The 27,608-nt window shown below is 44.4% G+C and overlaps 1 protein-coding gene across 3 annotated transcripts; it reads right to left on the minus strand.

The window, feature by feature from the left end:
• On the minus strand, positions 1-26,975 carry CDC42 (cell division cycle 42). Of its 3 annotated transcripts, none has more exons than XM_085080311.1 (6): positions 26,838-26,974; positions 13,886-14,027; positions 9,584-9,656; positions 7,380-7,489; positions 7,087-7,284; positions 1-1,402 (listed from the first exon to the last, which is right to left on the minus strand). In XM_085080311.1, exons 2-6 carry the CDS (start codon positions 13,988-13,990, stop codon positions 1,313-1,315), a joined length of 576 nt encoding a protein of 191 aa, XP_084936437.1. In that variant the 5' UTR covers positions 13,991-14,027; positions 26,838-26,974; the 3' UTR covers positions 1-1,312. The 3 variants fall into 3 exon arrangements, with proteins under 3 accessions (XP_084936437.1, XP_084936438.1, XP_084936439.1); XM_085080312.1 differs by lacking the exon at positions 26,838-26,974 and adding an exon at positions 26,074-26,094; XM_085080313.1 differs by lacking the exon at positions 1-1,402 and adding an exon at positions 2,022-2,878 and having other exon boundaries at positions 26,838-26,975.
• Positions 26,976-27,608: the final 633 nt, after the last annotated feature.

Below are 27,608 nucleotides of genomic sequence, written 5' to 3' on the forward strand. Positions count from 1 at the left end.
TTGTGAAGACACTTTATGTTTAATACATCTGAAAAGAATGCATATACAAAGAACTTAGACATGAAAAAGCATTGGTTCAACACTAATGAGTCTACAAGAACTTGAAATTTTGGAAGATGGAAAAGATTCCCTAAGTCTTAAAAAATTTTGAATTTGCAAACCAAAATATATTTTTGGTAAAATCCTTACAATACTGCAGTTGGTCTATGTAGAGACCCTGCACATGATCCTCAGGGATTGGACCCCTCTTACAGCTTCAAGGTTACTCATAAGCAAAATGCAGAAAAAGGGGTTCCCTCAACTGGTCCCGATATGGTGCCACACCAAACACCAGAAGCCCCTCCCTGCACTTCCTTTCGACTGACACAGGTCTATCTTTCCACCCCTCCCAGACAGATGCCAAGCCATCCAGCAAGAGATGCACCATCAGAGCCAGCTCCAAAACCAATTGCAGCATATCCTGGGTCTCTTCAGGGTGTCCAAACAGCAGTGTATGCGCTGGTCACTATAAGTGTTTCTCTAATAATTAAGGACTGGCAGAAGGTAGATTTGTTAAAAGCCAACTGACCCAGCTAGGCATGTTTCCAAAGGTGCAGTTATTTCTTCAATATGAGCCAAAAGCTTATGATGGCAAAGATTAAGGGAGAGACTGGCAAGTAAGTTTCAAGTCCGATGGTGCATCCAGAGAAAATTATTCTCCTATTCCTAAGGCTTCATAACTTAGAGGATGGGGTAGAAATTTACGACCTGCACAGTTAAAAAGCGAGGGGAAAAAGATACAAGGCAACTTCAGAGAAGATGTATTTTCTACAATCCTTCTTAGAGGAGCACCAGCTTGGGACATTTTACTTCCCTGTCTAAAGTCTGCTCATACTCAGGCTGCTGGCTGGCTGCAGAACAGCCCTACAAGGTCTAGAAACCAGAACCAAGTCTTGCCACACCAGCGTAAGGGGCAAGGCTTCAGTAAAACAGCCTAAAATTAGTCTGTTACAGAAAAAGTCACTGAGCATGCCTTGATGTTAAACAAAAAAAAAATTAGAAACAATAAACAAAATAAACTAGTAAAGATCAGTGTTTTCTGATAATACATAATTACTCAAAATTAACTAGTTTAACTGAATTGAGGGGGCACTGGGGAATAAACACTAACATTCTCATCTCACACAGGGATCATGTTGGGGAGATGGGAGTGCAGGGCATTTGTCATTATTGCAAAAACAAATTTTAAAATTTGTATCTTTAGTCTGATTTCAACATTGCTTTTAGTATGACATCAAACGCCAGCTTTGCAGAAGGGGCTGTGGAGGGTCGTTCATAGCAGCACACACCTGCGAGTCTTCTTCGGCTCCGGGGGCTCCAGGGCAGCCAATATCGCTTCGTCAAATACATTCTTTAGGCCTTTCTGAAAAGGGGCAAAGAGAGAAAGGGGCAGTCTCATTTTTGAGTTTTCACACAAACAAAACCCCAGAAAGCCAAATGGCAGCCACACCCCTCTAAGGACAGATGGAGGTTTGCCATCCACAAAGTCTGCCTGCCCAGAGAGGCTCCGTACCAGTGCTCTTAGCAGCTCCCAAGCACTGCATCTCATTTTCAGAACAAGAAAACTAATCCTCAGAGCAAACCAGTGTCCTTCACGAGAAGCAAAACACACATACCAAAGTAATTTCCTTAAGGCAATTTTTATGATTAACTGGCTACTCACACATTTTACATGCTAATGACAAAGGAGAAAGTGCTGCATTCAGATGGAAGAGCTCAACCTGGTGCACACCTGGGACAAGAAACCCATGGGTCATGGGAGGAGAGACATAGCAAGCATGCAATGATAACCTGGTCCAGTATATGCTCTGGTCAGGCATCCAGCCCTGAACACCCCAGGGTTAGAAGCAGCCAGGCAGAGCCCAGAAGCTGCCATGGTAGCAGAGAAGTCAAGCTGGGAGGAGTACATAGCAGAACCATAGACTCTATTAAGGATTAAACTGGAGCCAGGAGATGCAACTTGAATAAAGCTTCATCAGTCATTTATACAAACAACTGCAATTTTTAATTTCAAAATTTAAAGACAAGCTACAATTGATGTTTTTCCTTAAAACAATAAAAATCAGAAGCACGATAGTAAGCAGCAGCTTTACATCTTACAGTAACAGGCTTAAAGGATCTATTTTTGAAATGAAGAGCTCTACCATGTTAGTGAAAGCGAGAATTTTAACAGTTCATAACACAGTATCAAGTACATCAGTATTTCCTTCCCCCCAAGGACTGACAGATACTTCACTATAGCACAGACAGCCAAAGCAACAGCAACAGAAAACATCTCACTGCACACAAGAGAACCAGAAAACCCTTCACGTTACAGCATCATGTGCAGATCACCAGTTCAGGTACTTTTGTCATGCAAATACAGTTAAGAGTCACGAGTAGAAATTCAAAACACACGCATTGTTTCTTCCAGCTGGATTCAGCAAGATCAAACATAATCTCTTATTTTTTTGATCTTTCTTTAAATAATGATGTAACCAAATTCTTTCCCCCAACAGCCTGAATTATAAAGCTAGACATGCCTGGCAACCCAAGCAGCAGGGAGTTTAAGCGAGTCCAGTTCACATTCCACAGTCACGTTTTACTAAAGATCTCAAGTACTGTTTTCAGTCCAAGAGCTAATACAGAGGTTGCTCTAAGATGGCAAGCAGGCACACCAGCTTTCAATCAAGGTGGTTTGATTCATTTTTAACCAGGTTTCTATAGTAGTGGGACAGAGGAAGCAGCAGCAAGAGGGGAAGAAGAAAGTTTAGAATATACAGCACTTCCTTTTGGGCTGAGTTTCCGGAGGCTCGAGGGCAGCTAGGATAGCCTCATCAAACACATTCTTCAGACCTCTCTACAAGACAGAGGGGAGGAGAAAAAACAGCAGCCAGGTTAGAGGATTAGAGAAAAACAAGCAGATACAAAGAGCATTCAGGAGCAGGCTGAATTCACAGAGGCAGTAAACAGATTTACTTTGCAAAAAAACAAAGTAGATCCCAGGAGGAAATCTCATTTATATGACCCAGAAGTCAATGACAGAGACAGACAGAACATGTGACAGGCCAAGTCAGACAAAATCAACACTCAGAAGGGCAGAGTCACAAACACAGCAAGAATATGGAGGTGGGGGCCACACATAACGTGGTTTCCACTCCACTGCTGTACATACACTGAGGGAGTTTACAGGGGAATAAATCAAGCAGATGTCAGCTTGCCCCACCACAGGGACCCAAAAGGTCAGTTAAACCTTTTGTAATCACCCAGTGCTGGATAAGGGAGCACCTCGGATGCACAGACTACTGCTCCCAACTCCCCAGGTGGCAGCTGGTCCAGAGCAAAGGCTCCAAACTCCTCTGCTTTGTGAATTCAGCCCCTGAATAACTGAAGGTCTCCAAATGGCTGGAAAAGCTGGGATGGAAGCAGGACCTCCCTGGTAAGCCATCATCACTGGCAGCCACTAACTCTCAGTCTTTAGAAGTGATGCCATACCTTACCAGTGCTACTCTGACACTGGGAGCCAGCAGGGAAATAGTGCATTTCAGTTATTCAGTTTAGTTTCCAAAGCAAGTGTAACCACAGAAAGACAGGAACAGCATTAGGAGTGGAACAACTGGAATCCAACACCAGACAAGCAGTCACACTGCTGCAGGACTCCACTGGGGTTACACCAGAGCACGAAGTATGAGCTGCGTTCACTGTAAGCACAACAGGAATAGCGCAGGGTGTTACCCACCCAACTCTGCCAAGTTACACACCACACCAAAAGTGAAACCTGGCTCAGTTTAGGCCAACTGGACTCGCCTAAATCTACTGTCATGAGTGCACCCTTCATAAATTCAAGAAAACTACTTTATGACAGCTAATGGCAAACACAAAAGCTTCAATTATATCCTGTGAACAACTGCAGTGTGTACAAAATTTAGACATCTTTTAAGCTCATTCAAATATAACTGGTTTCTCCCTTACAGGTTATACTGGATATATCCCTCTTAAAAAGTCTTTAATCTTGTTTTACTGAAGCACATACATGGGAGACATCTAAGCCAGTGCTATCTGGAAGCATTTAAGGCCATCACATTACATGCAAAATTATACTTGAAAGAACAATAGTTTAAGGAAACTACAATGTACGTTCTGTGCATTCTGTATATCCTTTCAATGAGTTGCAACTCAGGCTGACAAAAGAGCTAAAGACTTCAGATAAATAATGCCTCTGAAGTCTGAGTACTAATTAGATTTCCTTTCTCTGTGAGAATAAAGCTGTAACATAATCAATTATGTAGTGTTAGACAGATTAAGAACTCAGGCACGGCAAGAGTCAAGAAAACAATTTTACTTCAATTCTCCTATTCAGGGACTCCTCTTTTATTTTCCTATTGCGTGGGACAAATTTGTTCAGGAATGCGGAACTTGGGATTTGTTTTGAAGGACCTAGCAAAAAAGGGAAGAGGATAGAAAAAAAGCACTGTGACAAAACCATTGTGAAAATGGACCAGGGTTAAAGGCTTGGATGATCAAGAGTAACAACATGAAGGGAACTGTGTTCAATACCACAGCTACACAGGCCTGTTAAAGTCATGACTTTTGTGTTACACTGGGAACAGGATGAGATCAGACTTTCTTTACTCCCTCTCTTTATGGACAGCTTAAGACACTTTATAAATCCGTGTCAAAACTGCCAACCTACAACTGGGGGGGGGGAAGGAAAGAAGCCAAATTCAGCATTCACTCTGGTGTTAGGTATTAGGATTGGGCTTCAGAAAGTCCACTCAGATACTTGTACCCCAGAGTAACAGAAAGAACAATCACTGTAGTTGCAATCTGTCAGTCACTCTTTCCTAACAGCACAGCCTTACCTACTTATCACAGTGGCACTTGGCCTTATTTTGTGGAGAAAGGTTGGAGGCAGACATTGGAAATGCCTTCATCACAAAAACAGATTCCACAGCCTGAGGAAAGGGGGATAAAACTGGCCCTCCAATAGAGCAGTTATCCAAACTTGGGGAGAAGATACTCTGTCTTTACAGAAAAAACTCAGAAACTCAGCCTCGTGACTCTCATAGTACAAAAACAAATAATAGCTCTGTGATTCTATGATAACTTGCTATTGTGGCATCAAAGTCATTTGACATCATTACAAAGTCATTGTAAATTAGTTGGAAAGAAAAAACCATCCTGGACTTCTGAGGTGAACAGCACAGACAGCATCCAAGGCAAAGAGAGAATGAATCTCACTTCAGCTGAAATCAGCTACTATAGCACTGCCTTGCAGGTAGAAAAACAACCCTCCGAGCCAGGGAAGCAGCTGGCTTCTGTGTTCGGCAAGCTGCCAGTGAGATCACTGAAGGAGCTCCACACAACCCTTTGCAGATCAGTTATGCTGCTGTCCACCAGCTACTGATGACAGATCCAGGAAGAAAGTGTTTTTTAAGTCAACAACAAATGAAGGGTGAAGAATGGAGCAGATGCAAACCAACTAGGTGTCCAGGTGAGAACGCTTCTGAACTCTCCTTCTAGGTCACTCCTGACTCCTAAAATCATCAATGGGTATACAAGTACTAATGCTCTGGAAGAATTTCAGGCTGAGCTTTTTACTGCATAAAGTTGTTCACTGCAACAGATACAGATTAGTCTATTTGGAAATAGAAAGAATGGATAAACACTGACATTTTTTATCATATCCACTTTTGCTCTGGTAATTCTAAGTGATTCCATGCAATTTGTGCATACTAAACAAGGCAAGTCTAAAGCTACAGATGAAAGAGTCTCAGTGAGCAGTATAGGACAAAGGCCCTGGCAGGTATTTACCCAACTAGGTGGCTCTACAGCCTAGTTAGCATCAGCATTCAGGCTGTGCCAGACACCACCTAAAATGGTATTTTGGGGCTGAACAGATCCAAGAAAATTATAGCTCAAGAATAAATAACCCTTAGCTTTCCTATGAGCAGTAAGAAAGCACAGCCAAGACCACCTTTACATCAGGGATTCCCAGGATGAACAGCAGCATGCCTCACCACACCACCTCCAGTGCCAGTGTCCTGCGGAACTGCAGCAAAGCCACTTACTTCCCAGGAAACACCCAGGCAAATCATTGTTACAAAAAAAGCCTCAGGATCTTAAATGGAAGAGTCAACATGCAGTGTGGGCAAAAGGGGCAAGATAAGTAGAACTTCAGGCTTTGTGAAGTTTGGCAATGAAGTTTTGCGCCCAAGGAGATGAATGCTCAATGTAACTGGAAAGAGTGAGGGACTTCGGTACTGTGCACCCCTGGTTCCATGCATATCAGGCAGGAACAAATTCTTTACAGACCAGTATTAAGAAGTTGTTAAAAGAGCTGCAGTCAATTCTGCAAGAGTAGAAACCTAGGATTAAGCTCCCAGGCCATCAAAAGTCAAGGCAAGAGGCCAGCTAGCCAGAAAATGGCTCCCACTCTAGTATTCCTAACTGAAAGGGAACAGATAACTGAGTTTCTTGCCCTCAAATAAGCTACTTTAGTTGGCTTTAGACTCACATTCACAAGTTCTAAACATGACGTGAGAACTGCCTTAAGAACTATTTGTTATTTTCTGTTTCAACAGAACTTCCATCTGAAGGAAGGACACAGGAAACAGCTCACCACCAGCTGCACAGGAAGAGAAGGCAGCTCTCAACTATGAAGGTTTCCAGTCTTACAAACATCAGCATCAACTTTTGTGAGGCTTTTTCTTTTTCCTTTGCCTGCTCTCTTCAGCAGTGAGCTGCACTCTGTGTCCCAACCCAATTATTGTCTGTAATGTACCTTCTAAGTTTTCAACAGTTATGTTTCTCCAGCACAGAAGCAAACACAGTAAGCACATCCTCCTCCATCACCCCTCTACACTAGGCCTAATCCACACAGGCCTATTTTCTTTGCACCACTGCCAACTCCCTGTGCTCTAGAACAACATGACAAAGAGAAAGCTACAGTGTAAACAGCAGAAACAGAGCTTATACCCTTTCACGTCCAAATTGAACTCTTTTTCCCTGGAGTTGAAAAACGTATGAAATATAAGCAAGCAAAAATGGTCAAAGACCAACCCCTACCTGCGTAAGTGCAGAGCATTCCACGTATTTTACAGCCTTCAGGTCCCGGGCCAGCTTTTCAGCAGTCTCTGGAGTTATGGGCTTCTGCTTGTTCTTGGCAAGTTTCTCAATTGTTGAAGGATCATCTCTTAAATCAATCTGGGTTCCAACAAGCAGGAAAGGAGTCTTTGGACAGTGGTGAGTAATTTCAGGTACCCACTAAAGACAGAAAAAACAATGCATTTGTTATTAACCACTCAAGATAACTCCTCACATACTTCAGCAGCTTCCCTTTCAGGCAGAGTTCAACCAACCTTTTCTTTCACATTTTCAAATGAGGAAGGAGAGACCACTGAAAAACAGACCAGAAATACATCTGTCTGTGGATAGCTGAGGGGTCGTAATCTATCATAGTCTTCCTGACCTAGAGAGGAGAAAAGCAACACAGCATTAGACCTAGACAACAAAATCCTGCCCTTTACAGGGAGTCAGAATGCACATTTCAGCACAATAACAGCATTGCTGTGATTAATCCTAACTCTTAAGCAAAGAGCCAAGCATACGGTGAACTCAAACACTTGAAAAATCTAGGTTTCAAATCCAGAATTCATTCAGTTGCTATGTAACAATGAGCTGCTGAAAGTCACAGGAGAGCTGGGAAGTCTCCAATACATTTTAAGATCAAACAACCTCAGACTGTGTAACACTCTCCTCAGTTATAAAGAAAAGTTGCAGAACATGGATCCAGTCATAGATGAGGTCCTCTGCACCTAGTCCATTCATGACAAGTATTATGCCATCAAATTTCATTACCCTGCAAAAAAAATGCTGGTGTTTGGAGGGGAGAAAAAAACAGTTTTATTCACAAGAATGTTCTGACTTAGCTGTGAGCATTCAGTGAAGCGTCTCCAGGCATCAGGAGAAGAACGCTGCTGGTACACATGACTGTGACCAGGCCACCCAGTATTCCCCTAAAACCAAAGTCCCAGCATGGGCTGTGTTTTGGGTAGTCCAGCTCTTGAAAGAAAGCCTTTACATTCACAAGTGCACAGCGACACCTACATGCACAAAAATCTGTCGGTAACTTCTCAGAATTACTAGCTGGATCACTGCTCATGTTGATAGCACATGAATGTGCGTAACTACACACAACACTTCTCAAAGGTCTGAGCCCTCAGCAGGAAAACAGGCAGACAACATAACTTCTACCCACAAAGGGACTGTGCAATGCTACAACTGAGACCCATCAAAGTCCCTACAGCAGCACACACAACATGTCAGGAAGGAGTCTCTCTTCTCCACCTAACTCCTTATCCATCAACTAGGGAGCCTGCAATATCAGGACATGAATCACATTTGGGAAGAGAACACGGAGACCTACGTGAAGCCATGCTGAAGAATACATTAGGTACAGACAGCTCAGGGTACAGTTTCAGGTTGAACTCCGGGTGCCCGAGAGACCCGGGTAAGCTGGCACTGACCCTTTGCACAACAAAGGGCCCGGGGACCAGCGGCACAGCCAGCTGATGGACATTCAGAGACACAGCAGGAGCTGAGGACTTCAGCCGGAAGCCCCCAGACTTTTGAACACATGCTGTGAGGGATATAAAGCCCACAGTTTGCTTTGTTCCAGGTCTCTCCCCAGAGGCACTAGCTCAAGCTGTTATTTTGGTTTTGCACCACAATTAAATTTTAAGAATCTGGATGTCTGAGACATCTATGGGAAACCTGGGGCAGAGACAGTAAGGAAACCTTGTCTGACTGTGAAATGTGGTGCATGTTGAATCAAGCGAGGCCCCACTGGTTCTCTGGAGCTGCCACTACAAACAGCCTTCAGTCCCAGCTCAGGAGATGGAGTGTGACTGCCAGAGTGGCTCCTGGATGGCCAAACAGGACAGCTATAGGGTTTAACCAGAAATGTAAGATTGTTTTATTAATCAAAGTAGGCGCTAATGATGCACGTAACAACACAGGTGGAAACAGATTAAATTATATCAGGACAATTTTAGATGAAAGTTTACGAACTAAGGTCTCTAGAAGGGCTCTTCTGAAGAAGAGTTTACAATACCGGTTGCTGCCACATCACTTCAGTAATATTACAAGGTAGGGACTGGGTATCCAGCAGCTGAAACAGTTTCTACCCTTTCTTGATAATTTTTCACACTCACAAAGCACTGTTTAGCTGTTTAATCAGTGCACATTTCTCCAGCCTGAAACTGAGATGCAGCTTAAACAAGAAGTTAGCAGATTTTTAATTTTAAAAAGCACACAGTGAGAGAGCTTATGAAATCCACGCCCTGACTTCATCCACATTAAGAATGCCGAGACATAGACACATTTAAGATGTTCTAATGTTAGTCACTGTTTTGAAAGAATCAAGAGAGACTTTCCCCTTCCATTAAAAAAAAAAAAAAAAAAAAACACTCCACCAAAAAAATCCAATTATGTGTCTTCATGTTCAACATCACCTCAAGTAAATCTTGGTCAGGTACAATGACACAAGCACTTGGCTTCTCACCTGCAGTATCAAAGAGGCCGAGGGTGTAAGGCTCCCCTCCAATCATCACTGTTACAGCATAGTTATCAAAAACCTGTCAAGAAAAGAGATACATGTTTAAAGGAGATGTGAATAAGTCATCTCTCAAACAATCATCCTACCCACCTTGCCAGAGCACCTCTGATTTGAACAAGAGACACCTGTACAGGAAAACAGATTCATCAGGCTTACAGTGCTATTACCACTAATACCATTAACAGAATAATTCCATATGAAATAGGGGTACTCCAGCTGCTTCCATGACATACTAAAGCAAAGGCATATGAGCTACACCACTGAATAATACATGGTAAAAAACACTGAGCAAAACACCTACAACGTTTGCCTGTTACTGCAAAGAGGTTTCCCACGCTGCCACAGAAATTCCAAACTTCAACCTTAGTGTGACAGAATAAACACATCCCCACAAGGACAGAATGGGTAATGTCAGCCCTGCCCTTCAAGGGCACACAGTAATGGGGCTGCATCGCACAGTACCAAAATCCTCTGAAGTCTGTATTTCCGAATATCATGGGAACTCTACAATAGAGTCCATCTTTCCAAGAGGGATTCATCCTCCATCTTTGAAGGAAGCAATACCTGGTAAAAATCAGCCTGTGTCAAATACAATCTCATCGGAGAATCTGGCTCCAGATACCAAGTTCTATTGCCTCTGCAACAGCAACTGACCACCAGTGCTGTTCTCCAAAACAGATCCATTGCACAGATCAAAGCCAACACCACCCAGCGTTTCACCCACACCAACTGGTTTACAGTACAACTGAGCAAAAAAGGCTTACCCAAAAGCTCACCTCCAACACCCACCCACTCAGCATTGCACTGACATCAGCATCCTTCATTCCAATAACCATGTTATCTTCAGAACCACAACAGACAGTATTGCAGAAACTACCTTTGGCAAAAGATCCTTCCCACTGCAAAAAAAACAAAACCCACCCACCACGCAGCAAGTTGCAAATTGCAAAGTTGCAAAGATCTCCAAACAATGATGGGGAAGGTTCTGCTTTCTCACAGACCTGCAGCCTGAGCAGCTCTCAGAACTCAAGTAAATCCCAACAGGACAGAGGCCAGCAGCCACCTCAAAGGCTTTTCATGGAAGCTAGAGGAGAGGGACGTGGAAAATAAGCGGTCACATGCATCTGTTAAAATAGTAAGAGCTAAGGTCCTTGGAAAAATCCACCAAAATCTGAGGTAAGAGCAGTGAGACAGCACTTCAAAGCTGTACTGCCCAGAGTTCAGATGTCTCCTTCCCACCTGACTGTCCTGATTAAAGACAGAGCAGACACTACCCTAATTTTTTCAACTTTTCACAACTCACAATGACTGAGAAAGCAACTACGGCCACTGCACACTTGTATATCCTCAAAATATCAGCCAAAAGCAGAAACCCACCTGTCACACTATTTTGAATTAGCACATTTGAGATTTTAAAGCACTGCAAGAGACTCCACCACTCGTGCCCATTACCTGCAACCCAATCCATCACACACTGCACTGGGTTTGCGTTACTGAACACCCAAGAAAGCGTCCAGCACCAAATAACACCTTGAGGCTAAGGGAGGGTTGAAGGTATTTCACAGGGCACATTGAACATGCTGTGACTGTATTGCTTCAAAACCCCAAAACACAGGTCAGGATGAGGACTCCTCTGTTCCTAGGTACAGAACAAGGAACCAGAATGATGAAGAGAGTAATGAAGGTCAGAGCATTTGCTCTTCCAGATGTCAGAAGATGGTCAGCAGCTCAAGCCCCGAACAATATCCCCTCATTTTTGTTCAGCTACAACCTATACCTGCCCCTTTAGGGCAATTAGCATGTCTTCTTTCTCATGGGTTTTTTTATTTGTTTTTTCAAGCTCCCTACCTGCAAAATAGGATTTTTTAATTTCAGTATTTTTGTTAAGGTACAGCTACTGTTTGGGGTAGAGCCCTAAGGAGGCCAGGTTTACAAGGCTGGCCTTTACACAAACCTGGCACCTATATTCTCATAGCACAATTCATAGACAATTTCATCCTCAGTTGTTCCAGAAAGGCTAAAAACCAGAGCCCAAATGAAGTTTCCACTTCTGCCAGTGCCAGACAGCCCACTGCAGCAGTTGGCATGACTCACACTTGAGCTGTCACAACCCAAATATTGCCAGTGCCTTTTTCACAGACATGCCCATCACTGCCCTTTTTTTTTTTCTGGGAATGGCAACAACATCAAAAACACGCACATAACAAACCATGTGCAGTACCAGCATGAAACTCATCATTCACTGGGAAATATCCTCCATAAAGAGAAAGGATTACAAAACACAGAGCCAACTGAACTGGTATGCTCTCCATCCATACTTTGGCCAGGCCACTGCACAAGCACAACAGTATCTGTTCCATATTTCTGTTCATTTATTACCAGAAGAATTAGCTGGAATACCAGAGGTTACATACCAGTTTCCAGAGTCTGAAATATACCTCTAGGCTATTCATGGAATTAGGAATAGGCCTCTGATATCACCAGAACAGCAAGCTCCTTAAGCCATGACGTTCAGAGATAAATAACATTCTGGAAGCACGAGGCAGATATTTAAAAGGCACCATAAAAAAGCCTTAGCACACCTTGAATACACTTCATTGGCAACTAACTTTTGAGCAGGTTTTCCACATTCCTCATTAGCAGAGATTTACAGCCAGTACTACCATGTGCAGGACAGCAGACAAACTTAAAGTCTTTCAAAATTTACATTTTAAGATTATAACATTAATCATTTCCCTTAAAGGATAAGTATAGAAACATTCACTGCTGCACTCACTGACCAATTTAATTTTGCCTTGACCATAATGAATAGCTTAAACAGAACTAACAGCCTTCCACAGGTTCAGTACAGGATGTGGCTGCCCTACAAACATCACATCAGGATACTTGACACCACTGAAAAATTTGAAAAATGGCGAGACAGTTTCAAATGCCACTTCTCTAGCAGTCAGTAACAGAGCCCATGAGAGAGGCTGATTCCAAGTCTCCATGCTTACAGTGCAACCCACAAGTTCCCAACAGTGGCCACTGCATTTACCTTGAACACTCTGAGGTCTGGGAGTCCTTTCATCTTTAGCTCCTGATCTACAGCTAAAGAGAAGCATTTTTATTTTGTGGAAGTCTGTCCTACACAGGACAAACCTCATATTGGGCAAGTTGAAAAATTTTGGATAGCATACAAAGCCAATCCTCAAAAAGATGTGATGACATTTACTGCAACTTCTTTCCCAGAAGAGAGGGACGTTTTTATAAAGACCTGTTCTGAAACAGGTCTGAAAGGTCTACAAACCCTTTCACTGACAGGTGTTCTCTGTTATGCATTTCCAGATCCAAATTTGTTTGGGATACCTAGGTAAAGTCTTCAACTTGTGTATTAGTAGAAGATGGCCTTTTCAGGTCCACAACAGAGAAAATTAGTAAAAGGAGCTGTCAAAGTCTCTTGCAGCAACCTCACTAAAAACTGACCCACCTCAGTGGTAGTACACTGATCTTGCATATGCAATATTAAGCAGAAAAGCTATTTTCTAATAGGAAGACTGTGCACATCCCTCACAGGTAGCCAAACTGCTCTCAACCTGAACTTTAGATAAGTCAAGGGATTCAGTATTTTAGAAAACTCAGCCTGTGAAACTCAAAAAAGTTACTTCAGCATAGTCAAGGACTACACATAAAACTGGCATACATTTGAAGTACAAAAGGATGTGACTGCATCCAAACACATTCCTCATATTTAGCTGAAGTTGACCAGTCACCCTCCGTAGTTCACTACATCTCTGGATCTTTCAGAGCTGCAAAGGAAAAATGAGCCTCAGAAAATGTTAACTCTGGTCACTGACTATTCCAGCACTGCTTTCCCTAAAAACAAAGATGTAGCACGAAGTGAGAGGACAACCAGGAGAGCAAGTGTTCCTACTGCTTGCACTCTACTGGTCTGCAAGTTGTTGGCACTACTAATCTAACTCACAGAATCCACCCACAAAGAGAACACAGATTCTGCAGAGCAGTCAAGCACCAAGAACTGACCAGATACAGGTGATTTGACCAGCACTACCAAGTTATATGGAAGGCAGCAGCAAGGATCAGACTCATTGTCACTTTTCCATGATGTATTAGTCAGTCTCCAAGAGGAAAGCAGGCTGTAAAACCACGTATTAGGGCATGCATGCCACCAAGGTTAGTTTGAAAGGGAACTCATTCTGCCCTACCCCATCATGCCCAAAGAACAACTGAAGCTATTCTCATACTTACCGTTGGTACATATTCTGATGGGAATTTATTTGTTGTATAAGAAATTAAGAGACAGGTTTTACCAACAGCACCATCACCCACTACTACACACTTGATCGTCTGCATAGCTGAAATCCACTAGAATATCAATTCCAAAGAGAACCTAGAAGAAAAAAAAAAGAGATACATATATTCAGATGTTTTCCATACTCACTAAGTAGTCATGCACATTATTAGTGACCTTTAACTGGAGTCCAAACCGCCAACAGCACATCTGAGATATGAAAACAAGAGAATCCTAAATGAACTCATAGATCCTTTCTCTCCACCACACACACAAAGGTGCTCACATTCACAAGCAAAAGAATTTTTGCCTAGTTATCTAGAGGTGGACAAAAACATCTTTGGGCTCTTCAAGACTCTGTTTTTAATGCATGGAAGCATCCAGCCTTAGATACACTGAAAACTGGAAGTGTAAGCTCTGGTCTTGGTCTTGAGAGCTGCTCAGGAACACATCTGCCTCCCAGAGAGCACCCTCTGGAGAGCAGCTCAGCATGAGACACACCACCAGTGCTTTGAAACTAGTTTATGGACTAAAAATGAACACGTACACACAGAAATAAACATGATTAGTTTCTTCTTTTCCCATCTTTTTTAAGACCTAAGTACAGTTTTACAATCTTGTGGTTAAAGTTGTTATTTAACACACACCTTTATCCCCACTGTGAAGTGTTAATAGCACTCAGAGTTCAGCACAGCATTCAGATCTTCAGACACCACGAAATCCAGAGGTACCTAGCTACTCCAACACTATCTCAGCAGAAACTTTAGTACATGAACTAAACCAGTATGTATCACCAGTGTCTCCTCCGAACATTTGCTAGCTACCTCCAATGTTGCACAGTAACCCTTCATTCATGTATTACTTTAATTGGAAGAGTACCAGGCCTCTGGTCATTCCTTCACATAGATGTATGAAATCCTGATCCCAGCCAATTAGTGGCAAAGTTCCCACTGACTGTCAGCATCATATCATCCAAAGTACTTTAATTTACAGCAACAGAGACCTGCTGCAATGTCTTTGTAAAGTCCTGTCAGGGGCCAGGGGGTGCTGCAAGCAGCAAATATACCATCATAGGAACAGCAATCCTTTAGCCAAGCAAGGATGCTGTCATGGCTCTCAGGTCTGCATAACTGCAGATCAGGGTAACTGCATTAAAAAGCCCCAATCAATCCCTCCTGAACTATGCATTTGGTCAATTCCTGGGGATTTCCCTTCTAACAATAATGTGAATAAAGTACAGTGCAAATCCAGATTTTTGAGGCTTTAGTCGAAGCCAGCAACATGATTTGATACTGTATATCACACTGTCACGCCAGCGAGGAAAGGAAATTGCTAGGGACTCAAAAGAAACATACCACCCCCAGCTTTTCTTCAGGGATGCTCTAAGATTTCAACAAAGACAGCTACCTTCATAATAAACATCCTCAACAGTTCCTAAGAACAGTATTTGTAGGGGAATACTAGTCACCACCATTCCCACAAGACCTGGACAAAACCACAAGCAGATTTAGGAAATGACAGCAAAGATTCTCAGAGCAGGCCATCAGCCAGCACCTGGTACATCAGGCACTCACACTGCCATCGTCATCTATCAATCTTCTTTCAGCAAGCACAAGACAATTAATGATATGTGTAAGCATCAGGTGCTGGCACCAGTCCTCTATTTGATGCCCCATTTCAAAATCAATAGCATCCACTGATTTATGCAGATCTGTTTCACAGTGGACATTCAGAGGGGTGGGCATTCAGAGGGGTGGGCATTCAGAGGGGTGGGCATCGCAGACATATCAACAGGCCCTTCATTAGTACAACAAAAAGCTCTGAAATTTGGCCCAGTAGCAAACACATATTTACGCAGAAGGACAAAGCAATTATTTACATTTCAAAAGACATCTTCTGTGTTCAGGCCAGTTCAACTGTTTATATCCAAGTACTATTATTCAATATTGCCTCAGTTGCAAAATGCTCCAACAGTTCTGCCTTGCCATGGCGGTAGCTCTGATTGATCCCAGAGAAAGTCACATGTCAGAACAAAAAAAAAAGCAACCAGACAGAAAGCTGGCAATGGAACAGCGCAGGTCAGGCCCATATTAAGAAAGTCTTCATGCTCAAAGCAAAGGTGGAAAGGGATGAGTCGGTCATTAAGGAGATTTCAAAAGGAAAACACGCCTAAACTCAGGCCAAGCAAACGAACCCAAGTGCGTTCCAGCTAACCCCAGCCACAGTCAGCAGTATGCCCCACTCACACAGGCACGACAACCCTACCATCTGCCTTTTGGTTTGGGCAAAGCCCAAAGCACTCAGCTCTGGGGCTCCTCAGCACAGGTAAGCTGCTGCCTCCAGGAATTCCTCTGAGTTAGTGAATGAAGTACAAAACAAATCTCCACACCAGTGTTTGCCAGCCACTTCTCATATGTTTCTCCAATTTCCACTCGAATTTGTCACACTGCCCAGCCAGTCCCTTGAACCCCTGCTCCAGCTGTCCCTGCTCACCCCGGGGTTGGCACAAGTGGAGGAACATTCCCCTCACATGACAGCACTTAACAGCCACCCCTTTAGAGAAGCATGCTTTCCACCCTGCTCTCCCCTGGGCAGACCAGAACTCCTCCTGCTGTAATCCTCCCTTCCTGTTCTACCTCTCTCTTCTACCCACTTCCCCAATTATTTGCATTTCCTTGTTTTCCTGTAATTTGCAGGTTATACCTCTGCTTCAGACCACCCTTCTCTAGCCCAGAAAGCATACTAGAGATAAAATCCTGGCTCTGAAGCATTCCCTGTGCTCACTGCCACACACCAATCCATGATTCTTTATAAATCCGAATTTTGTGTACTACCAGAAAAGCTCACATTTTGAATATTACCAGAAAAGCTCAAGCTTTTACCCTTGTAAAAAGAAAAAACATGAGTTTAGTATTACTCTTAAAAGCTCATTACTCCAGAGGGCAACCAAGCAAGCCACAGTATCAGAAAGCACCTCAGGTCACCAAGTGTGCTGCAAGCCTTTGCTTCTTCCCTGACCTTGGACACAGCCGAGTCCCCACGGTGGCACTGTGAGAGAAGCTGCTATTCTCTGGCAAGGGCTCAGGTCAGAGAATGGGGCTGATGCAGCACCAGCTGCACATACACCTTGCACACAGCTCACGTTATTTCTGCCACAGCTCCAACTCTGGCAGTAAGCTATCAGCCTTATCCACACAGTTACTCTTGCAAAGAACACCAGCACTGCAATTGAAGAGCATCTACCATAGCACTGCTCACTCCTTCTGCACCTCCAATTCCCTCCTGAAGTGAAGCATTGGCATGGTGCACATCAAAAACTCACACAAACACCACAGCACTGGGTGAGGCAGCACACACTACCTTTTCCTACTAGGTGACCTGATCCTTTCAGTTTTCTGGCAGTGGGGACAAAACAGAGGGCAAATAACCTAAAGCCTTGGTCTGGAGCCTAAAGCAGAACCAGAATGGCACAACAGGAGTCTGGAAAAGCCCAGGCAGGGTTGTTTATTTTTTTGGTTTTTTCCTCCTTTCTAAAGCACAACATTAACAACATTTACCATGAAAACCACTGAACTGGAACACTGTAAGTTCTCTATGAAACAAGCCAGTACCACTGCTCTCACACAAATTGTTCAATTTTGCTCCCCTCCTGCCCCAATCAGACACTCTTAAGATTACATATTAAAAGGAACAAAACAAATCTGAGCACATCTCAAAAAGGGATGTAAAGGGATCCCCTCAATTTTTAATGGATGTATAACTTTATGTTTAAATACTGAAATAACATAGTAAGTTTTAAACAGATTTAGAGTCTTCAGAATAGGTCTCCAAAGTCTTAGCAGTAGCAAAATGGAATTACTGAATAAATTATTTTTCTTGGATTAGTAGACTTTCTTCATTAGCTGGATGAGCTACTTCATGTTTTACCCTTCTAAGAACTCACAGATCACAGAAAGAAGCTCACTTCTAATGAGCTTAAATTCACTGTACGGGGACCTACTCTTCCACAGGAATAGCTTTAAGGATACATACATCATTGACTTGTGGTTTAAAAGTAATTTAATCCAATTTGAGATTAACCAGATAATAACTCATCCCCAGGGTTCAGTGACAAGGGAGACAGAAACAAAGAAGTTACAGAGGCTTTGGGGCTTGTTTTCCCCCTGAAGTTGCCACCTAATAAAAGGAAGACTACATGTACAACACCCAGCAGAGAGAGCACTCCAAGTAGTTTTAAATATCTGAGGGAATTGAAACAGACTGGAAAGCACAGAAGTCATCCCAGTCTGAGTGCAGTGAGTCGATTTTGAGCCATGTAATTGTCAGCCATCTGGCCAATCCCAGAAAGGGGAGCTGATAATGACTGGAAATGCCATGCAGGTCAATATGACTTAGTTCTGTTCATGGAGTTCTAAAGACTTCTTAAAAACATAAATAATAATTACCAAAAAAAAAGAAAAAAAAAAGCAGCAGATCATTGCACTGATTTAATCTCTTAAACCTCTCTGTAGTGTAACCAAAAATTACACAGCATGGATTACACAGCCATGTAAACTTTGTCAATTTCACAGGCCCATTTTGCAGAATTTTGCTTTTAAGCTCAATTACACTTTTGCAGAAGACAGCTGATCTTCTACATTTTTGTAGAAGACAGCTGATCTGCATTTTGGATTAATTCCAAAAGTGTTAACAGAGATGTGAGTAATACAACAAACAAGTAACTGAAGTCTTCAGTGGGACATTGTGGAGGTCAGTAATACTTCCTGGAGCAAAGGAAATTCTGGAATGATGCACTTTGGTCACACAGGCCTGTTCAACCACCAAGACACTGACCAATCACAAGAGGCTGAAGAAATCCACGGTACCTATGGCAAGTTCCCATTAAGTAAGCACAAGCTATATTGTCCCAAACACACTTGTACCTCCTGTGCAGTCTGACTTTCCCATCCTGAAGGCGAGGTAAGCATATGGAACATGGTGGTACTATGGGAGCACTTTGTTTTCACAAACTCTGTAACTTAAGAGTAGCTGCAGTTCCAGTACCTGTGTGTACTACTGTCTGCAGAATTAAGTGAAATTTTGTGGGGTTTTGTACACAATCAGCGTTCCCTACTACACCCAGAGGTAAGAATCTGCATGATCTCACCTTCACTCTTGCTGTACATGCAATCTGAAGCAGAAACCACAAGCCTTCAAGCTTGTTAAAGTTTCTCTTATTTTTAAGCTACTGAAGTTTGTTTTCTGGTTAAAATGTGTACATTCTCCCAGCCAAAGGAAACTGTGCTGCCAGATCTGTCTGCATGCCCTGAACTCGCTTCCTGCCTCAGCATCACCACCACTTCCTCCTTCAGGCAGGACTGAAACGGCTGCCATTTCATCACTGAGACCAGCTCCCTTGGCTTGCTGCAAGGTACTAACCAAGAACCCATTTGTGGTGCTCTCTGGGATACACCATTAGCTTATGACTTGAACCTTAACCAGTCCATCACAGCTTCCAGATCCTGTTTGGGCACCTGCTCACAATCCCAGAACACAAACAGCCATTTCTGAAAACTAAGGGGTTTTTTCCCCACCCAATGTCACTTTACAGTGAACAATTTATTCATCCAACTCAAAGCACTCAGGAGTCCACACTGAAAGGAACAACATTCACAGGATTTTACTCATGATCTCTGGTAACTACTTTTGCCCTTCCACAGTACTTTCATATCTTACAAAACCACACACTTCTAAATAAAGTCTTCCTTTGTACTTGGTAATTTCTTCCCTGATTGATCAAATCCATTCCAAGGTCCTTGCCCTCTGCCACCTCTTCTAGCCCTATTAAAAACTAAGACTTTTGCTTTCAAAGTGATAAATCTCTCCAATCAGGGGCACCAAGGACTGGTACTTGGCGGCTACAATCACAGCAATCTAAGTTTCCTCACCAGAGATACCTACCAGCATTACATGGAGGAGGTATTGTATGCCTGTATTACAAACGCTACATGACAAAGGTCACTGCATACAGCACACCAGTTCTCTGCAGAGACCCAAGCCGCTAATGAAGGGACTACATGAGCTCAGCTGCAGAGGAAGAAGACCTTGGACCTCTTGGTACACTGATACTGTCACAAACCTGTGATACAAAACACATACAGAAGCCACTCTCTGATTAAGAGCTAAACTCCAGAAAGAAACTGGCACAGAAGGCAAAACTTTTCAAGAGCAGTATCACCACAGCAAGAACTCTCCTTTGCACATGTGCAGCAACCATCTACAGACACTGCACAAATCCTCCAGCCCAAAGCCCACCTTCCAACTTGCTAGGAATCATCTTCTTCATGGAGATTTCACAACAGAACTAAACGTATCTGCCAATTCTATGCTAGTAAGGTGGTAAATGACACATAAAAGAATATATTAGGTTCTAAACCACCTGGTGCCCAAGCTCAACTGCCCATCCTGCTTAGCTTAGGCTGCTGCAGACACTTAAACTCTATACACAAATACGCTTGTTCCCAGAGGTTTCAAGTCAAGCTTACAGCCTGGGTCTTTAGTTTCTTAGATGAGGCTTAAACTAGTTGTTGAACTACAAACCAGCACTGAAGCTGCACTCCTCTAGAGTAAGGAAAATCATGAAGACCAAGCTAAAAGGTGCAAAAGCACAAGGGACAGACCTGAGATACAATCTTGTACTCCATCAGTTCAGGATCTTGAAACAGATATCCTGCTTTAAGCATTCTTTTGGGGTTTTATTAACTGTTACCAACAGATCAGACACAATAATTTAAATACTATCAGTTCTCCCTGCAAACTACAAACTCTGTCTCCAAAAACCAGTGTAGCTTTCACATTATATGCGTGTCTAATTATGAGACACAGCCACAAAAGCTCAGTTGCACTAGAAGCTGTGTCAAGACAAATGCAAGAATTCAGGTAAAGACCTGGATCTGCAGCGGGAGGGTTTTTATCTGAGGCGGAAGAGACTGACAGCAACAGAGCACACTGGTGGGCCCCATCCCATATCCCTACTCACACCAACAGTCTCAGGTGTTGCATGTCAGCATGGCAAACCTGTTGGTAGGCACACAAAAGCGAGCAGTGGGAAGAGCCACGGGATCACCATCACCAACGGAGCTGGATTGATACCATGACAGCCCTGATTTAGCTCATAGGCTCCAGCTGTTCTTGAAACCCAAAAGGTTTGCTATCATTATGGGAATCCCTGTTGGAGATATAGCATGTGTCTGAGGTCCTTGAGCACACTTTAATCTGCCAGTCAATAGAGCGTGTATATCCCAACACCTCTGCAGGTCTGAAGGTCCCATTTCTGGACAAGTTACTATGAATTGCCAAAGAAGCAGTAAGAGATCTCTTCTCAAAATGCAACTATCGTAGAGCTATCATAGATTAGAATACGCTGAGTTGAAAGGGACTCCACTGTTTGAGGTCAGCTGATACTTTCTACACTTAATGCAACTTTCTTTTTCTAATTCTGTAAGAATTGAGAGCTACTTTGCACATCTTTTTAAAGGTTCATCACAACCACCTGGTACATAAACACACATGACAGGAAGTAAAGATGGTTGGGCAGGGTAATTTTAATAGCCTGAGCCCAAACTATCAACAGCACCATAACACACATTCCAACTTTTATAACTTCAAAAAAGGAAGAGGAAAACCATGTCATCCCATTTTAGTCCTACATTCAAAACCAGAAAGCTGACCAGCTAGATAGGGTGACTCAGTGGGCTCTGCTGCCACACCATACTGTGGTACAGCTGTGCCTATACCTGCTTTACCACAGACGTTGCCCACTATCCCACTTCAAGGCTCCAACGAACCACCTTCACCTGAACACCAACTCCACAGAAAAAAATCAAATGTGACAACTTTCCCATTATGACTCTGGTTAAGGTTACACTGTCAAACGTAGCCATCAGCACTGGGAAAACCTGCCCCAGATTAAGCACTGGTAAGCGTGTGGGCTTACATTAAGTCCTTTTCTGTCAAAGGTATTTTAATCTTACCTTATTACTCTTCACTTTCATACTCTACAGGAGGCTGCTTTCCTCAACCATGCAACAAAATCCTGTTCAATATTTTACTACCACTTAAAAAACACTATTTTCACTAGCTTCACTAGTTGCATACTGGTAATATTTAAAAATACAAGCTGCACCTACACTCCCGTTTGGACACAGCATCAAACCAAGGCCCAGATGGCTCTCCCCGCATTCCCATGGCCAACTACATTCAACAGTGGCAGAAAAGACACTGGCAGAAGTTCCTCTATTTTGAGGCATGTTTTTCCTCCATGAGAAGCACTCTGCCTTGCACACCACTGCAGCAGATCCTGCTCACTCCTGTTATGCTCAGGGAACAGGACAGCTGCAGGTGCTCCACATACACAACCAGACAGTTCCTGGGAAGATGTGCTGTGTTCAGGGGGGATAGCTGAACAGCAGGTGTACCAACATGCTGTTTGATGATTTAAGAGATGAAGCTTTGTTAAAAAAACACTGGAAAAGCAACTTTTCCCAGTTACTGAGCTATGCTGGACTGCTGTCAAAATAAAGTATCTGGAAGCTCACCAACACCAGGACAACAGCAGGGGAGCTGCCCTTCATTCATCTAACCAGCAGAAAGAACAAGAGCAGCTGGAACCACCCCACTTTGCCCGGCCCAAGATAAGCCTGCGCAGCCCCCTCCTCGGGGCCAAGAGCCTGCTAGGCAACTAGCAGTTCTTTAGCCATCAGCAAATAAACAACAGGCTCACAAAGAAGTAACAGCACTCCAAGACATGGAAGACTCAGCAACAGAAATATAGTTCATATGCACTAAACCATAAAGTACCACTGAACTCAAGGTAACTGCTCAAACACACTGCTGCTGTCAGATCCAGGCCCCACACAAGCCCCCTGCGTTCAGTGGTTCCCCAGCCACTCTTTATTGTACACAGCCATCCAGCTCATGGAGTGGCAGAGGCCTTCCCAACTTGCATCCAAAGCTGTAGGAGCATTTTTGTCATTATTTCCCCCAAACAGAACATTCATCATTGGCCAGAAACACAACACAGCATCCTTCAACTTGAGAGGAGCTGAGCAATTCCAACCAGCTTGTTCCAAAGCAAGACAATTCTGGCAGCCTCAGCTATTGCTGGGAGTTTGGCACCACATGCAGTGGCAACTCTTTGTGGCTGCCCCAGGGCCTATACCGGTCCCATTCCACAGCAGCCTAAGGCTTGCTCTAATATCACCTCAGCCTGGTGAAAACCTTCACCTGGCAGAGTTTGGGCTATGCTGGAAAACACATGCTGATCCCACGAAATCTGATCATAGGCACGGACTACTTGGCAAAGATGACCCAGTACCTACACACCCTCTCCAGACGCAGGGCCCAAGGAAACCCCTGTCTTACTTTATTAAAAAACGTTTTGTTTTGGTTTTTCATGAGACAAGAAAATAGTGTATGAACCAACTCTCCCAGCAGGAATTACACCACAACATTCTAAAGTAATGGACTGGCAGAACAAGAGCTTAAAATAGAACAACAGCTTTTAAAAGCTTTTGCAAAACAAATTCTTTGTTTTCTCTTTATAAAATATCACTTGTTCAGAAGAAAAATCAACACATCTCAAGGAAAGAACAGCTGCTCTACTGAGCAGTTGCTCTGAAAACAGGCCAATTAATATTTTGAAGTTTTACACCTCTTTAGGTCAGTCATTCTCTGAAACTCCAAGGGAAGATTACAAAGATTAATTACACAGTAACACAAACTCTGCTTCTTGCTCTCACTATTTGCAGTTTTCTGCACACCCAGAGCCAGGTAAACAAACCCAGCTCATCCACCCAAAAACAACCTAAAGGATCCCCCACCACAAGCTGGGAATCACCTGCCTTAATGCCATTCCTGTCATTCACCTCAGGCATTGACATACACACCAGGGGCTGCAAGAGGCAGCTGACTGCTACATTGGGGTGGCCAGACATCCTCAGGGACGGAGAACTTTGTGCCAAGCTTCAGCCCTTGGAGGAACTCTGGAGAAAGGGCTTCCTTTACCTAGCACTCCTAGTGGCAATCCTTCCTGATGGATATACCCTTAGTTTGTATAGTGTAACATATAGTAGTATCATACATATAGTAGTACAATAAAGTGTAAAGTGTAGGGCTTGGAAGAAGCCAGCTGATTAAATGGTGACAGGTTGCAGAAATGTAAAGATACTTTAAATTTCTTTAAAAGCTTTGCATAAAAGCTTATCTGGTCAATAAGTTGTTTTATTTGTCATGTATCAACTACCAAAAACAGGGTGCTTACACCTACATTTAGTGTAAGAGGAGCCAAGGATGAAGACTAAGTGGTTCAAATGAGCTTCTTGCTACCTGAAGCACTAGAAACCAATTTCACTTCCATTTAATTTGACAGCACCTTCATCTTCTAAAGCAAAACCGATGTCATTATTTCTTCAGGAAAAAATCTTTTCCTCAAGGGCAAGGATAACTACACCCCCCACAATTCCTCCCAACTGTCTCCTGCTCTATGATTGAAATTTATGATGGAGACAAAGAACAGCAGGAAAGCTTGGCTGACCACAGAAGGCAGGCAGAGGAACGAGCAGGATAAAACACACAAGCCCAGAGACAACTTTTAAAAGCTGTAAGCACTCACCTAAGCATCAAGCAAATTAAACACACCTCACCTGCAACATGTTACCCACACCTCAGCTGCAGTGCTGCATGTTCGTCTATCATCCAAGTCTTCCGGAGCTAGCAGCAGAGCTGGAACCCAGCTACACCGACCCACCATGGTAGCAAGAGCACTTCTGAAAAGGTTTTCATTAAGAGGTCCAGCCATCTATTCTCATAAGACTTGGAAATTTATTTTAGTACTACAGCTGTGTTTCAACCAAAAGGAACCTTTACATCAACATTAGAGGTCAGCTTCATGCTGCACTTTACATCAGCTTCACACACACTTTACAGCAAGGAAAGCCCACTGCACACTCATGAGGGAAATCTCTGGGAGACTCACAGTAGCTCCATTTCTGTTTACTATTGGTTTTTTAGCAGATCTACAGTTTCCGTTTTAGGTACCTGACACTCTAGACTTTCCAGAGTTTTTCTGTTTAAACTGTAAAAACATCATGAACTCCCCAGCCCTGCCTGGCCATCAGTTTCAGGCAAACAAACAACTCTAAAGCAGGGCACTTAATGAATTCAGAGCATCAGTTGCAGGTCATGAATAAACAAGTTCAAAGTATGCAAACCTAATGATTAGAATTTCTGCCTAGGATATGTTACCAAACTTAAAACATGTTTTATCTTGCACCACGGTAATTTTTTATTCCTCGCCAAGACTTAAAAATCCTTTTCCTCTTTGTTACTGAAGGACGCAAGTGAACAGTTCAAACACCAAACCATTTCTACAGTCAGCAATATACTGATTCAAACCTTACATGTGCGTCTAAGACCTGATTCAAACATACACTCACCTATATTATCTTCCTCAGAACCCTACACCGACAACAAGAGTTTACAAAGCAGAACAAGAGCTTACCCACATAGAGCCAGCTGAATACAATTTGTTTACCGAAAAAGAGAAGCTGTAAGTGCTTTACTGAGTTATCCCAATCAGTAATACAAACAGCTTGACCCAGGATTTAAATGACCCCTCAAAAAAAAAAAAATTAAAAAAAGAAGATGTACGGGGTACTGCAACTCAATCCTCTGAACAGAGACAAGCAGCACCTCCTTCGCTGAGAGAGACGCACAGATGGCCAGACCAAGCCACTTCTGACCATCTAGTTGCCATCTAACATGCCCTCCTCGCCAGAGCTTGTCTTCCTCAAGCTGCTGTCAAGACGGGAGCAAAGCTACTCCGGCTGCCCTAGCCACAGCACCCACACAGAGAAGACACCAGGAATCCTGACCACTCTGCAGCTCTTTGTTCAACACAGGCTTCCAGCGCTGGTTTGCAGCTAGCTGGCTCTGCGAGTGTCTCTTACTGCTGCCACCAGCTGCAAGTTGTGCCTACTTATAGGTAAACAACTGAAGTCCAGATGACTAAAACGACCTTTAAAACACAGACAGGTTTTATGCCACTGCACTACATACATTTTTATGAGATTTCAAAGGAGACTGAGAAGCACATGTCAACATCAACCCTGGAAGCAGAACTAGCTCCTTCCTCAGCTGCAGCCGGGGGCATCACACTGGAACAAGAGCTGTGGGACGGCCCTGGGTAACCCACAGCCTTGCAGCTCGCGAGGCAGATGTCCAGAACAGCCTCCCGACTGAGCGCTGTCTGTGCAGGGCACATAGCTGGAGCTCAATCCCTCACCATGCCCGCACCACAGGCTCAGGGCTCCTGTGACACGGCACACCCCGCCCAGCCCGCAGCCCCTTAGGGCTTCTCTCACAGCCCCGGGCGCGGAGGGCCGCGGCCGGGCCGGGCCGAGCCGGGCCGGGACCAGGGCGGGGTTGGGACGGGCACGGCCAAGGGAGCGCGGTCAGGCTGCACCATTGCCGCCTGAACGCTTCCTGCGCCGCTCCGAGGGTCCAGCCCGCCCGCCAGCCGGAATGAGGAGAAGGGTGGGTAGGAGAAGGGGCGGCCGCCCCCACTGTCCCAGCAGACGCGGCCCCGCAAAGGCAGCGCCCGTCAGCAGCCACCGAGACCCGCCGGGAGGAGGCCGGACTCTCCCCCCTCCCCCCAACAGGCGGCTGCCTGGGAGGCCCCGCACACACAGCGGCCCTGGCAGGGCGGCTCCCGCACAGCGGGCGCTCCGATCGAGGCGAAGGCCGGGGATCTTTCGGTGGGTACCGGGCGGGGATAGAGGCCAGTCGGTGTTACCGGGGTCCCGGTACTCGGCCGGGGGTCCCGGTCACGTCTCCGCCCCTCTCTTCCCCCCCCCCCCCCCCCGCTCTCACCTCGGACGCTCCGCCGGGCGTTGGCAGCTCACTGCGGGGTCTCCTCAGCACAGGCACAGGGGCAGGCAAGTGACGTCACCGCGCAGCGCGCCGGGCGGTGGCGAGAGGCGTGCCGGCTACCGCGCCCCCTGCCGGCCACGCCCTGCCCGCCGCTGCCCGCAGGGCGCTGACAGACCGGCAGGCGGCGCGCGCGGGCACGGCCTGCCTGACGTGAGGCTCGCCTGGGGCAGCGCCCAGACTCCCTCTAGGTTTTCTTTTTTTATTTTCTCCCGGGACGTGAATCTGAAATAAAAAGGGCCAAAGAGCCACAGTTCTTCCTGATGGGAGACTCCTCCTGGCTGGAAGACGACCCACCCCGAGCAGTGGGCACTTAAAGAGGCTTAAATCCCCCTAACTCCCCCCATCCCTCAGGAAGAAGAGGCCAGGAAGAAAATCTCCAGGCATGGCCACTTTGAGAAGCAGGGGCAAAAACCTGGCCTGAAACAGAAAACTCCAGAGTAATTCAAATGTTAAAAGCCAGGAAGACCTGCAAGTCCCAGTGCCAGCAGCCTCAAGTCACCAAACACTGTCTCTGGGGAGCACCTGGGGTGGGTCACACTATTGAAATATCTTTGTGCTGGACCTCTTAAATGAGCCCGGGTTCATCTGCATGGCCAAAGATGGAACAAAACCCACTCTGCCCAATGGTGTCAGATGCACATCTGTGCCTTCTGCAAATATTTGCCATCCCTGGAGATCCTGGAAAGAGCCATTGCTTTCCAAATGTGCTCA

This window comes from Lichenostomus cassidix, chromosome 21 (assembly GCF_008360975.1).
Source record: "Lichenostomus cassidix isolate B80296 chromosome 21, HeHo_3.0, whole genome shotgun sequence".
Lineage (NCBI taxonomy): Eukaryota > Metazoa > Chordata > Aves > Passeriformes > Meliphagidae > Lichenostomus > Lichenostomus cassidix.